Genomic DNA, 15,286 nt, shown 5'->3' with positions numbered 1-15,286 from the left:
CCAGATTTACTAGATCCAGATATAATGGATCAACATCTTCCTCATCTTAAAGAAAAATACGCTCACCTAAACAAGGATGAGATCAAAGATGAGATAAAATAAACTTCTGATTCTGGCCAAACAAGTCAGGTTCAGACAGAAATCCCTGTGATCGATTCGTTAAACAAACGAACGGTTTCTCAAGGAGGTACATATTTAGACTTAACCAAAGTCCCTCTTCAAAACTATGGAAAAACCATAGATGATTGGGTACAATCTATGTCTATTGTAGTCACAAATTACAAAGATACATGGAGACGAGAACGATTCTTCAGCTACTTTTGTGGCACATGGCAAGGTGATGTCCTGCAATTTCTAAAGAAATGGGAGAAGACAACCCTCGGAGAACAGCAGAAATCCTCTCTGTTAGCTGTCGGTAATATCCCTCAACTTTTGAAAGATTTAACCCAAATCTTGAAAAATGAGTTTTACGGTAGTACAGAATCCCTGGATCCTACTCAAGAAGCTCAATTTATTTTATCTAAATTAAAACTATGTGATATAAAGTTTTTAGATGATTTTTCTAAAAAATATCTTTCTGAATATCAAAAATTGGATGAAAAACATTCCAAATTTTGGTTACAACAATATTTTCTTAAACTTCCCTCACCATGAGATGAATTATGTTCTCAAAATTACCCTGTTTACCTTAGTTAAAACTCAAAACTGTTCATGCTACAAATCCCATGTAGAACTGTATGATACTCTCGGATGTAGAATCCACTACATTCAGAATCAGGTAACAGAATACTGTTTGAAGCAAAAAGCTGTAAAACAGGTAAAATCCAAACTTTCGTATAAACAATGTACAAAGATTTTGGAAAATGAATTTGAATTTGGTTGTAATAAACCATCTTTTTCAAAGAAATCTCGTTTTAAGAAAAAACGAAAATATTTTTGAAAAAAATGGAAACCTACAACTTTTAAACCTAAAAAAGGTAAATTTGTTGTTAAAAAGAAGAAAAAATCTTCTAAAAATACTTGTAAATATTTTCTTTGTGATCAAGAAGGTCACTATGCAAACGCTTGTCCTAACAAAGGAAAAAGTGGGAAGAAAATGATCAAAAAACTTGATGAAAGTTTTCTTCAAATTTGTTTTGCTGATGAATTATCTGATGAAGAAATTTATTATGAAGTTTTCTCAGAAACTGATTATAGTTCTTCTGATGATGAATCTCATTTTATTTTTATGCTGAATACTGAATCTAACACAGATAATGTTTCAGTTTCCTCTTCTACAGGTACAACAACTACCAATGAAGAAGGTATGGTAAAACTCAAGAATATTATGAGAAAAACTCATTTTATTTCTGATGATAAAATTAAAGAATTACAACTCATCAAACCCGATGAGATTTACAAGACAAGTTGGTTTAAAAAGTTCCAACCTTGGTCTAAACGCCATATAGAAAAACTATCTAGTGATACTGTCGCTACTGACACTAAACAAGGCTCAGTAGAAATTTCTCTTTTTACCAAAAAAAAATAAACAATTTTCTTTTTAAATACCCAAAGGTCAAATACATCCATATAGGAATGATTTTGATCACCATTAAACCACTATTTTTATCCACAAAGGATATTCTCATAATAGCTGTTTTAATGGACCATCGTTTTCAAAACCCTGCTAACGCTGTAATTGGAGGAATCCAATCCAATTTAGCAGCAAGAGTAGTTTTATTTAAAGTTAAACCAAACTATTTTATTTCTATTTTTGATGAAAACATTGAAAAATGTTTATGTCTTCGAATCAAAATACTCAATTCTGATTTCGAATCGACATCGCATGATCTTTCAATCAACTGGTCAGCGGTTTATGAATTTACAAATACTACTAATACTTCTATCAAACCGGTAGATTCTAATATTATAAAAATTTTTGAACCAAATACTTTTGATTCAGAAATTAAACCTAGATTAGTAAATCTCGTAGACTTATCAATCCCAAAAGGATGGTGTCTCGAAGATCTTTCAAGTACTTCTGAAAAACAGAAAGTTCCAAGTTTAGAATTTTTCTCATCAGGAAAAAATCTTTACTTCAAAAATCCAAATGAATCAACCAGTTTTAATCCAAACCTAGTTTTACCCCCAGTAAATATTTTTGAACATCAAACAGATGATGATATAGAGAGTATAACTAGTAATCAATCTTTTTGTACTCCATATTGAAGTTCTTTTGCAGGATTTCAAGGTACCAACAGTACAGAAACCCTCAGACGAGTAAATAGTATGCGCCAATCAGGTAATGCAGAAACTGCTCAAATTCTTATTTTTACCGGAGATAATCCATTTCAGTAAGGTACAGTTGATAATCAAACCCATTATCATTCTGTTAATTCTGTTATCAACTCACATACTTCTTATTCTAGAAAACCTAGAACTGAAGAGATTAAAATGTTTCATTCTATAAATAATTTTCGTATTTCTCAAGAAATAATATCTTTTGCCAACAAGGTAAGATATTATACTTATATTGAAGGTTATTTTTATTTTCGAAACTATAAACCTTATAGTTTGAATATTTTGATAGACACAGGAGCAACAATCTCTAGCTGTCGACCTAATGCTTTGCCATCAACCAAATGGCAACCCATGAAGCATCTTATAATAATAGTAGGTATCGATGGTAAAGAAATCATTGTTAACCTAAAGGCAAAAAATATACCTATTGCCCTAAACGATATAAAATTTATTATACCTAAAATATTATGTTTTCCCAATATGCATGGAGACATGTTATTAGGAAATAATTTTATACATAAATATTTACCCTTTTCAGTTTTTTCTGACTATCTTGTTTTTACTATTAACAAAAAATCAATAGATGTTCCTTTATTATCCAAGCACAATCATGTTTGTGATAATGGTTTTCAACCAAAAATAACACATATTTATGAACTTAAAGCTATTAATGAAAAACATTGGCTTTATAGAATTTTATAGGAAAACTTCAGTGAAGACCCATTGAAGCTTTGGAAACGCAGTCCAAGATACTGTGAGCTTACTCTTCAGTCTCCAAAAGAGATTATTCGAGTAAAACCAATGATCTATACCAAACAGGATATAGATGAATTTGAAGTTCAAATTTCAGAATTGCTCGACAAAGGTCTGATAGAACCAACTACCAGTCCTCACTCCAGTCCAGCATTCATGGTAAGAAACCATTCTGAGATTAAACGAGGTAAACCCCGTATGGTTATTAATTACAAGAAATTAAACCAAAATCTTGTTTTTGATGGCTATTTTATCCCTCGAAAAGATGTTTTAATTAACTTAGCAAAAAATGCTAAATACTTTTCTAAATTTGATTGTAAGTCAGGTTTTTGGCAAATCATGCTAAATGAAACCTCTAAACCCCTTACTGCTTTTAGTGCACCAGCAGACCATTACCAATGGACTGTTATGCCTTTCGGTCTATGCAACGCACCTCAAATCTTTCAACGTTGGATGGACAATATTTTCAGCAAACATAAACAATTTTGCTGTGTATATATTGATGATATTTTGATATTTTCTAATACTCTTAATGAGCACAGGAAACACCTGAATCTTATTGCTCAAGAATTTATTTTACACGGTATAATTTTAAGTCTAAAAAAAGTTGAACTTGAAAAAACCAAAATTGAATTTCTTGGTCTTAATCTTTCTGCAAATGGACTAACCCTGCAGGATCATATTATCTCCAAGATCAGAGACTTTTCAGAAGAATTGGATAATGTCAAACAGCTACAGCAGCTGTTAGGTATACTCAATTATGGCAGACAATTTTTCAAAAACCTTTCCAAAAAGGAAAGCTATCTTTTGCGTAAATTACGTAAAGATAATGATTTTGTCTGGACACCTAAAGATTCTGATATTGTCAAACAGATCAAATCAGAATTAACCACTATCCCTAAGGTCTATTTACCTAAACAAGGTGACCTATTAATTTTAGAGACAGATGCCAGTGATGAACATTGGGGATGTGTCTTAAAAGCTAAAAATCTACATCAAAAAGATAAATTGATTTGTGGATATAATTCTGGTAAGTTCAAACCAAACGAAATAAATTATATTATTTTTGAAAAAGAATTATTAGCCATAAAAAATGGTGTGCAGCGATTTCACATCTATTTAGCCCCAGAGTTCTTTGTTATCCGAACAGATAACCAAGCAGTCAAAAACTTTCTCCAAAATAGAAAGCTTTCTGATAATCTCAGGCGAATTAGATGGTACAATTTTCTTTGTTCTTATCATTTTCAGGTAGAGTTTATCAACGGAGACAAAAATCTCCTTGCAGACTTCCTGAGTCAACCCCATGGATCGAGAAAAACATCCAATCCATGATACTGGTGGATGGAGAACTGTAAAGAAGAAATCAGGTAAAAAATCCTCTTCTTCTTCTTCTTCTACTCCTTTTTCTCCAAAACCCCAGATCTTTACAAATCCTAACCAAGGATTTACCTTTTACAATAATCCTAACCAAGGATTATATATCTACCAACAACCTCTTTATCGACCCCCTTTTATGAGGATTCAACCAGAATACTCACAGTTTGCTCAGGATCCAAACGACTGGACTTCTATGAGTTATTCTCAAATTGTTTCTTCCACAGAACAACTGTTGGCAAGAACAAACTTTACATTCTCTAACTCAGAGATAAAAGATTTTTATAATCCTGGACTTGAACCACAAGTCTACAGTTGATCCAAAATCTTTGTACATTGTTTATACGAAAGTTTGGATTTTACTTGTTTTGCAGCTTTTTGCTTCAAACAGTATTCTGTTACCTGATTCTGAATGTAGTGAATTTTACATTTGAGAGTATCATACAGTTCTACACTGGGATTTGCAGCATGAACAGTTTTGAGTTTTAACTCAAGGTAAACAGGGTAATTTTGAGAATATAATTCATCCCATGGTGAGGGAAGTTTAAGAAAATATTGTTGTAACCAAAATTTGGAATGTTTTTCATCCAATTTTTGATATTCAGAAAGATATTTTTTAGAAAAATCATCTAAAAACTTTATATCACATAGTTTTAATTTAGATAAAATAAATTGAGCTTCTTGAGTAAGATCCAGGGATTCTGTAATACCGCAAAGTTTTCCAAGTATAAGCATTGTTTGGAGATCATGTTTTGGGTGCTTGGTTAGTTTTCCATGCTTTTTGGATTTGTTATAAACTTTTGCAGAATTTTTCCTAATTCCAAGAACAAAGAATTTTCAAATCCAAGCCATCCCTTTCGATCCCCTATATTGGATCCAAATTCGCACTGTTGCTGATAGGCGGTTTTACGACCATGAAATCATTTTGACGCTCAAAATGATACCAAATATTGCATGGGATTATCGTGTCAGAGAATATATATAAATATATAAATATAAATATATATATATATATATATATATATATATATATGAAAATTGCATTTATCCATCCAGCTGAAAAGTTTTGCTCATCAGGTTTCAGAGCTAAGAAGTCATTTTCTTCTAGTGAAAAAAAAAAAAAGTGGTAGTCATGTATATTTACCCATTAAATATGTAAAAAATGATTTAAAATGGGATGAACTAATGGACTAGCAAGCATTTATTTCATATCTTTTATCAATGGATAAAAATTCAGGTGAACCATGTGTCATAAGTTATGAATAAGAACAAAATTTAATAACCTAAGAAAAGAGCACAAATCAGAGGACTGAAAATGTGCAATGCCACCAAATCTAAAGGAAAGATTTCATGCCACCCATACCGTTTGATCCAGAATTCAGATTCAGAATCAGAAAAAGCCCTTTCAGGAATACACCAGACAGCATTTGAATGAAAAAGGATTTTATGTAGCATCTGGACGGTTGAACCTGCAACATGCATTAGCATTGATTGAAATCAGTTTTACTAGTTTGTCCACAAAAGATCTTCAGTTGCAGATAGTACCTTGGTTGATTAACAATCAGCTTTTCGATGCTAACCATGAAACCGGCAAAGGACCTACTAACAGACTCTAGCAAACCATTTTGATAACAACATCAAATACATTTAAACATATCAATTCTTACTCTAAATGGATGATTATGCACACCTAGATTCTAGAAATGGATGGGCCGAATATCAACCAAATTCTTAGCAAACTTGAACCATACGGTTATGTGTCTGACAGACCATTCAACAGAAAGCACTAACAAGCTTTTCTGGATGAAACCTAAAACCACCAAAATTTTACTTCCTATAAACTAGTTCAATGCAGCAGTGTCTGCATATCACTTGAGATGAAAAACAAATATTTTCTGTTACATTAACTAGCAATAAAGATCACAAGAGCTCCAGATCTTAAATATTATGATTAAACATTGTGTTCAAAGACCTTAAAATTTAAGCATTGTTTCAGTGTCCAAGCTTCCTCTAAGACTCATCCATCATTGTTCTTCAAAATTTTCCCAACAGGTCAAGGCAGGAAATTGCAATTACTACCACACATACAAGACAAGCTCCATGCATGTTGACTATGATAAAAATCATCCTCCGATAAAAAGTATGAAGCCGGTGCACCAAGTCTAAATCAACTATACTGCCACAATTGTGATTGCATATAAATTAGAGTGACAGGGGTAGTATGCACAATTACAGCAGCCACTTCCACTCAATTGAAAGAAGAGAATTGCATTTGAAGTTGTTTTCAGCAACTAACAGAGCATAAATTCAAAACCATTACTCCAAACATGTAACAGGTACACCAAAAGTCAAAGAAACATAAGTACATAAACTTTAGTATTCCTATATAATCTAAAACAATTCATCCAAAATTAGAGCACTTAAATGGTAGTAAAAACTTCATCAATTACAGTTGGTACATCACATGCCAGCTTAATGATAGGATTAAGTTCTGTAGCATGGCATGGGAAAAATTAACCTTATGAGAGCAACATGTGGTCCTTAAACTCCACAAAATAGAATAGAGTGAAAATAATGATGACAATAATGCTAGGAAATTATATCGCTTTGTTCATAACTACAATAATTTATAACACTAACAAATATATCACCTGGTAGCAGCTTTGTTGTTCAGTAAATAACCGATGGAATCGTCCAGCTATGCATCCTGACAGCAGTTTATGTCTCTCTTATGAGTCATAGATGTAAAATAAAAAAAATTCAACTATGGTTCACATCATCCTACTCTTGCATACTTCCGCAAATTTCCAACAATATCTTTAGACAGGCATGACTATAGTACCCATAAATGAAACAATATCTAAGAAGAGCCTTTCTTGCCCCACGTATTCCATTACAATGTATTGACAAATGTCAATAATAATCTCTTACAAGCAAAACAGTGTCTATCCAAAATTAGGCAAAAATTCCAAGTTAAAAGGCCAAATACTGAAGGCCAGTACAAAAAACTGAGTTATCAGAATACATACAAAATACCACGTTGATAAAACACCAGACTTGCTGAAGTAAAAACTGTCCACAGAAGTATGATCCACCAAGCCATCAACAAAGCCACTTCTTTGACAAAAGCAGAACAAGGCAGTAAACCACAAGCCATGTTGTATTTGTCTAATGAGTTACTGTCAATCTGAGATAAGCCAAGAAAGAGAAGTACCAATACTGGTGGTGCAAAGAATTGCAAAACTGCAAGACATAAGTAGTGATTGTGCAAAAAAACCTTTGCACGACTAAAATCCAAATCTGGGACCTTGCTGGCATGTAACCTTTGATACCAAGACAAAACTGCTTCATTCAAAAACATCTGCAAGTTTGAACGTAAAGCCACAATTTGCAGGACTCCGGAAAGCAGTAAGCAGAAAACCCTAAGCCTGGTAAACTCCAATTTTGAAAAACCCACATTTCCAACCAACTTCTCAGCAGCTCCTCTGCCATCATAACTATTCTTGTTAACAAGAATTTCAGTTAATGGACTAATCCAAAGTAAAGCTGTGAACATAGTTAACAAATAATTGGCAAATAAAATCATTCTAGCAAACCATCCACAAGAAATTATGGACAAATTACATCTAAGCTGATCAGTCCCAAGCCAAAAGGACCGTGCATTCTTCCCGGCAGGCATATACAAAAAACCAGCAAGGAATCCCATTAAAACAGAAACAAAAATCCTCCAAGACCCTTCAAGTGAATCGAAATGGAAATCAAAAACCGCTGGTCCAATTCCAGAACAAATCATAATCCCTATAAGAAAACCCACAACGCCTAAAATTGCACTAAATTGCTTCTCCGACCTCTTAGAAGCAGATTTCTCAAACGATATCTTTGCAAGTGCTAAAAAAACTTTGGTCAAACCAATAAATCCAAAAACAACCGGAATTAAATTCCCATTTGCCAAAATCCCAGAACCCTCAGACTTACCTAAATACTTGTAAAGCAACAAACAGGAAATACCCACACAGGAGAAAACAAAAGAACTATGATACTCATTGAAAAAAAGCCTCGTTTGAAGATGACCCTCGTCGAGTTTCAGCCTGAAGATCTGGGCATTGTTTTCATCGAACTCAAACTTCTCTTTAGATTTGTTCCTCTTCTTGAGCTCCGCGGTGGTCCTTGATGACAAAGATTGATAACCATCCAGTCCAGGGCCTGAATCTGAGCTGGAAGGTCTACGAATAGCAGCTCTAACACCAGAGGAGGCGTTGTTGCCGTGGCCAATGTTTTCAGGGTGGATGTAAGTGTGGAGACCTTGGAGAAACAAAATTGGGATTTTAAGGAATGTGAGGATTAGAGTGAGTGACAGAGAGAGTAAGGTTTGGAATATAAGATTCTTGTAAACTTGAACGAACGGTAACATTGTTTTTTGCTCCAACAAATTTCGGGCGTTGAGAGAGATGGTTGAGAGATATCGATGATTTTGTTTAGTTTTAGAAACTTGGGAGTATGTTTTACGTTAATAGACTTACAGAAGTTTTGCAGTGTGGACTTTGGGTCGTTGGTTATTTCCTTGTTTTGTTGGCTTTGACTTCAATAGAACCCAACTGATGTGGGTCCTGTCCATGTTGTAAGAGGTTCGAAGTGAAATGCTCGCATCGGTTCGAAAGTGAACATTAAAATCTTTTCTTTATTTTTTATAATTTGAACTTTTAGTTTGATTTATTAATATAATTTTAAAAATTTTTTAAAAATTTTAACAATAAAAGAGAAAATAAGAGAATAAAAATTCTCTTCTTCCGAATAAAAAGTGAAAATTTTAAATAATTTATCCTCATTTAATTGCATATTTAGATAATTTTATCCTTTCTAGTTTTTTAAAATTATAAAACAAATGTGATTTGTGTTATTTATAATTTCAACAATTACTATATTTTTAAAATAAAAAAGATAGTGATTGTTAAAATTATGTTTTTAAAATTTTAGAATTTTAACAAAAACTACATTTGTAAGATAAAAAAATATAATAAATGTTAAAATTTTATTTTTAAATTTTTAAATTTTAACAAAAACAACATTTGTAAGATAAAAAAAATATAATAGATGTTAAAATTATATTTACAAAATTTTAAAATTTAAAAAAAAAATCACATATTTAAGATAAAAATATTGTACATGTTAAAATTATATTTTTAAAATTATAAAATTTTAACAAAGATCATATTTTAAAATAAAAAATAATAAATGATAAAAATAATCACTTTTTAAGATAAAAATATAACAAATGTTGAAGTTATATTATTAAAATTTTGAAATTTTAATAAAAATAGCATTTTTAATGTATCACTTCATTTTATTCAAAATGATTCTAGTTTATTTGATTTTTATGCTTGATTTAAGTATTTTAGTTTGGACTGCTTTAAACGTTCCAATTGGACTGAGGTCAATCATTTTTGGTTCATTTTGCATATGGCCATGAATTCAATTCAGTCCAAATTTAAATCGATTCAAAATTCAATCACTTAGGCTTAAAAAGTCCAGCCCAAAGTCTAATGTTAAAATCCAGATCCATTTCTAAAGGCCATGTTAAAATATATTAATTAGAATTTAATTATTTGATTAATCCAAAAAAAAGAAGGGCAAAGGGAAAGGATCCGGTGCCATCGTATCAGGCTTCCCCTTAGTTTCTCGTGTCCCATTTTCTCTTCCCCAAACTGTTAGCCATTTTCAGCTCTTCAATTTTCCCGTCATTTTACCCCACTGACTCTTAACACTTACTGAAAGGCATCCCAAAAAGTCAGCAGCTCCATCCCCAAAGCCCTTCACTTTCACCTTCTCCCAGATTCAGCAAGCTACAGAGCCCCAAATGCGACATCATCTTGCTGCAGACCTGCAAAGAATTCAATTCTCATGTCTCGTATAAATTGTGGTGCTACAAGAGCCAAACTTTTTTTCACAACGGAAGAGAAGGGGAAGCCAATTTTCACAGAAGAAAAATCCCAGCACTTTCACAAACAAAATCAAGAGAATTCCTGGTTCTACTCCCTGCTCTTGGAGAGCACAAAATCCACCATCAATAAATAGCTTCATCACCCACAACCCTCAACCTGAAAACCATCGAGAACAACTCTCATTACCACCACTACCCCGTACACCACTGAAATCCCACTTGCAAACTGTCAACTTCTACAAAAAGCATCCCGTTCCCTCACCAAGAACCCCACAACCACCGTCAACCACCGTCAGACACCCAAGCAAGCCGAAACCACCTACCCACCAGAACCAACCCTAATCACAATCATCATCATACAAAAAAAAAATCCATTGTTAAGATCCGAACCTCCACCCAATACCATCAAGAACCATCCTCAGCCAGCCTAACCGAAAACCATTTCCACATTTCCCACCGCCAGCCACCACCAAACACCAGCCTACTGCCATCATTGCCAACTACAATGAAAGACTATACCCAAAAGCCCACTAGCAACATATAACCATCCCCGCCGCCCACTGCCGAGAACCCAGCACCCGAATTAGACCCCAAACCAAAAAAAAAAAAAATCCCTTTCTTCTTCCATTAAAATCACAACAGAAAAACTAAAAGCAAGGAACCACACAATAAAATGTCAATTCTCACAATCAAGCAAGGAACCACACAATAAACATCATTCACACAATAGCAAAAAAGATAAAAAATCAAAAAATCAAAACATAAACACGAAAGAAGGGTGAGCTCGGTTTCAGTTAGTCTTCATAGGATTTTAGGTGTGGTCTCATTTTAGTGTAGAAAACAGGAAAGAGTAGCGGAAGGTCAATTCTGGCAGTAGTGGCGGAATAGGTGGACGACGGCAGCTAGGGGGATTTAAAGTTTCGGTGGGATTTTTTTTTGCTCCTAAATCGATGGAAATAAGGACCTAAGGAAGAGGAAAACCATACAGAAAACAGAAAGCGTTTGGTGTGGCGGAGATCGGTCTTTTTAGGGTATTTGCCAAGGTTTTGAGTGTAGATCTAGTGCTTTAGGGGCCAATTTGGGAAAATCTGAGCCTAGGACGGCAACAAGGAGGTCGAGACGAAGCCATAAGGAAAATCTGGGTCGGAAAGGAGATAGGCCGGTCGTGGTGGACTGCGGCAGCAGTACGCCAGAATCTGGGGTTTGGGGAGGGGATTTGGGTTTTTTGAAGAAGAGATGAATTTTTATTTTTTTTAAGAGAGGAAGGAGTGAGTTGGGAGAAAAAAAAAAGAATATCTTTTATAGAGTTCAAAAAAAAAAAAAAGAGAAGAAAGAACCCAAGTGGGTCAACCCGACCCTACCTGACTGCTGAAACCTGCAACCCATCAGACCCGACCTAAATTGGCAGCCTGACCAGATTACTGTTGGATCCAGCCCAAATCAGTTTTGGCCCAGCAACTTGGTCGTTTGGGTTTAAGTGGACTCTTTGCTTGGGTTTCAACAATAACATTTTGTTGGATATAATTTTTTTGCTTTAATCATTTTATTATGCGTTTGTTCATATATTTATTTTTCATTTGCATGTATACCATGCAAAAAATATACTTGGGAAAATAAAAATTGTAAATATTTGGTGTTACAATGTTTTTATTGTCATGAAATGCTTGCCAATACAATGACCATTTTTTGAAATAAAAAATAAAATAAAATATTCAGGTAAAAATATGATTTTGAAGAGCATACTTAGATATTGGAAGAGATGTAAAAGACTATTTTTACTAAAAAATATTACTTGTATCTAAAAGAATTATTATAATATATTTTAAAAAAAATTAATTAATTTTCTTAAATTTCATCTAAATATTGTAAAATTAAAAGAAATTTTTTTGACACAAAAGATTATCATTTTTATAACTAAATATTCTTTGAGAGGAAAAATAAAAGGATGATAAAAAAAAAAAAAAGTTAAAAGCTTGCAAGATGAGAAATAAAATCGATCATCTGCATCATTTTTTTTATTTGCATCATTTATTCCTTGATATTATTTGTGCGTTTATTTCAAGTTGTAACACATACATTTTATTTTTTTATAATAAAAGTGAGATGAAAAGTAATGATTTTTTATAAAAAAGATATTTTTAGAAAAAATAAGATAATATTTTTAAGTAAAAATAATTTAAAAAATCTTGTCTAAATATTGGAAGAAATTCAAATGTTTATTTTTATCAAGAAATGTTATTTTTATTTTAAAAGATAACTATAAGATTTTTTTTTAAAACAAATGATTAATTTTTTTAAATTTTACCTTAGTATTGGGGAATTGAGAGAATTTTTCAACATTAAAAATTTTTATTTTATTTCTAAATATTTTATAAGAGAAATAATGATAAAAATATAGAAAAAAGATTTGAAAAGAATAGAATAAATTGATCATGGGTATTATTTGATTTTTGTTTGCATCATCTATTTTATATTGCATCATATGCATGGTATTTGATGATAATAAAATTGAAGTGATGAAATACAATTTCAAAAATTAATTTTTAGAAATAAAAAACCAACATTCCTTGATAAAAAAATTTTTTTGACACCTTTCCTAAGTATTAGAGATTTTTCAATAATTATTCTTTATAAAAAAAATATTATGTCAAATTTTAAGAATTTCAAACGGAAAAATTTTTTAGAATATTTTGCCTAGATATTAGGATATTCAAAAAAAATTTTAAAACTAAAGATTTTTAATTTATTCCCAAATAAAAGGTTTTAAAAAAGATTTTGCCAAAACAAATAAAGTTAAGAGGATTATTTTAAATATTAAAATTAAAACCATTTTTTATCAATACAAAAGATAGCACATGACCAATTGATACTGTTTTTAAAATAAATGTTGTGGGTTACTAATCCTTTATCATATTTAACTGTATTCTCAAATTCAAATTTGTTTTCGCAGACTAAACTAAAAATTAATTTTTTTTAATAAATTTTAATTAATTTTAAAATTTTATTAAGATAATTTTTTAGGTGACCATTCACACTTAACAAAAAAATTAGTGGTAACTCTTTTGTTTTAGTTTTAAAATTTTATTTAATGGTCTCGAAACTGTTTATGACATTAAAATAAAAAAAATAGTGGATGTTAAAAAGTAATCGCACTTTTAAATAAAAAATATAGTGGATATTGAAACTTTATTTTCAAAATTCAGAAATTTTAGCAAAGACAATGTTTTTAAAATAAAAAACATAGTGGTTGTTGAAATTTTATTTTCGAAATTCTAGAGCTTTAATAAAAATTACATTTTTAAGATAAAAAAGTAATCTTTATTGCTACTTATAACAAAATTAAACTAAAACATAAAATATCTTTACTTAATATTATTACATACAAAATATAAAATACATTTACTTATTATTATTACATATAAAATTTATTTTAAGAGTTGAAACCCCTGGGATGAGGGTATCGCCCTTTTTCCAACCCTTACGTCAATCTTATCATAAAAGTTAATTCGCATATTTTCTTTGCATAAAGGCAATCAACATAAGGATATAATTAGAATTGTAAAATTATCTTCGTTGAAAATATTAAAAAAAAATTTCTTTAATTTCAATGAAAATGATGTGTTATTCATGTGCAATGTGTTATGTGTTATTCATAAGTTATCAATGATAATATAGTAAAAGACTTTATTAGATATTCTTTCATTCTTTTAAACCAAATACAAAAATCTAACATTCTCTAAATAAGCAAAACTCAAAAATCACACATTCTTCTTCAATATCACTTTCTTTCAAAATTACTTTTCTTCTCGAAATCTAAGAATCTACGAACTAAATGCCTTTAAGAAATTTATGACTATGTGAATTAAGCTTTTTTTTTTCAAGTACTCATTTTTTTCCTTTTTTTGTCCATCTTTTTATTTTTTGAAATGTTATAAAATTATGTGCTATTTTTTTTAAGCATTTTACATTCTTACTTTTTATATTTTAAAATTATTTTATGATTTTTTTATTTTTTAAGATTAAAAATCATGAAATTTTAATTTTATAAAAAGAATTTAAAATTTAATGTTAAATACATTAAAATCAAAATTTTTAAAAATTTCGTGAATGTTAATGACACCCAAACAATTTGAGATGGAAGAAGTATGTGAATTAATATTTTTTTAAACAATTAATTTTATTTATAAGAAGATAAAAAAATAGTAATATTGTTAAATCATCAAAACTATTTCAATTAATTTAATTAAGAAACAAAGAATTATACATAAAAATAAAAATATTTAAGTTCTAAGAAATGCTAAGATTTCTATTTACTTAATCTAGTTTACATTAATCCTGGTAATTTTAATCTGACAACCTCATTAATATGATTAAAGACTTGTTTGGGAGATTCTTTTTAAATGTCCATATAATCCATTGTTCTTTTCTTTCCAAATATGATAAATTTAGGCACTCTAATCAATTTTTAATATATAATGAAAAATAGAGATTTGCTTTTCAGCTTTTTTAGTACCCATCTTATCTTTTCTTTTGAACTAGCAACTTTATTATGAAATCTTATTCCATATGTTTTTTGAGAGTTTACATTCAAAAGAACACATGATTTCTTGACTTTTGCTTTGAGTGACAAAGCACACGATTGCCATTAATTTTGAAATCCTAAAAACACATATGATCCCAAGTGGATAACTAATTAAGGATGATTATCTAAGAAACCATTGCATTTATAAGAATGTAATAAGTGGACTACAATAGTCTATCCCAACATACTTTTGGTTTTTTAAGCATAATCTCTTTCTAGACCTTAGTCACAAAGTATTTAGAACTAATAATATTTCAAACTGGTCTCATTTCTTGATGTCTTGTAAAGTGAAAAATTATCTGCCTTGTAAGATTTAATTATAGTAGCATTCAATGTTTTTTTTTCTTTTCTACAGATTG

The 15,286-nt window shown here is 30.8% G+C and overlaps 1 protein-coding gene across 3 annotated transcripts; it reads right to left on the bottom strand.

Moving 5' to 3' along the window:
* Positions 1 to 7,270: 7,270 nt before the first annotated feature.
* On the bottom strand, positions 7,271 to 8,959 carry LOC111310149 (uncharacterized). 3 transcript variants are annotated; one of them, XM_089765750.1, is made up of 2 exons: positions 7,685 to 8,959; positions 7,271 to 7,594 (listed from the first exon to the last, which is right to left on the bottom strand). In XM_089765750.1, the coding sequence occupies exons 1-2, from the start codon at positions 8,816 to 8,818 to the stop codon at positions 7,424 to 7,426; spliced, it is 1,305 nt and encodes a 434-aa protein (XP_089621876.1). In that variant the 5' UTR covers positions 8,819 to 8,959; the 3' UTR covers positions 7,271 to 7,423. The 3 variants fall into 3 exon arrangements, with proteins under 3 accessions (XP_089621876.1, XP_089621877.1, XP_022765061.2); XM_089765751.1 differs by having other exon boundaries at positions 7,271 to 7,524; positions 7,622 to 8,958; XM_022909326.2 differs by having other exon boundaries at positions 7,271 to 8,953.
* Between the last annotated feature and the right edge of the window lie 6,327 nt (positions 8,960 to 15,286).

This window comes from Durio zibethinus, chromosome 9 (assembly GCF_047325235.1).
Source record: "Durio zibethinus cultivar Kanyao isolate XHJ-2024 chromosome 9, ASM4732523v1, whole genome shotgun sequence".
Lineage (NCBI taxonomy): Eukaryota > Viridiplantae > Streptophyta > Magnoliopsida > Malvales > Malvaceae > Durio > Durio zibethinus.
The sequence above is the reverse complement of the archived record's forward strand: the minus strand, read 5'-3'. Positions and strand labels throughout refer to the sequence as shown.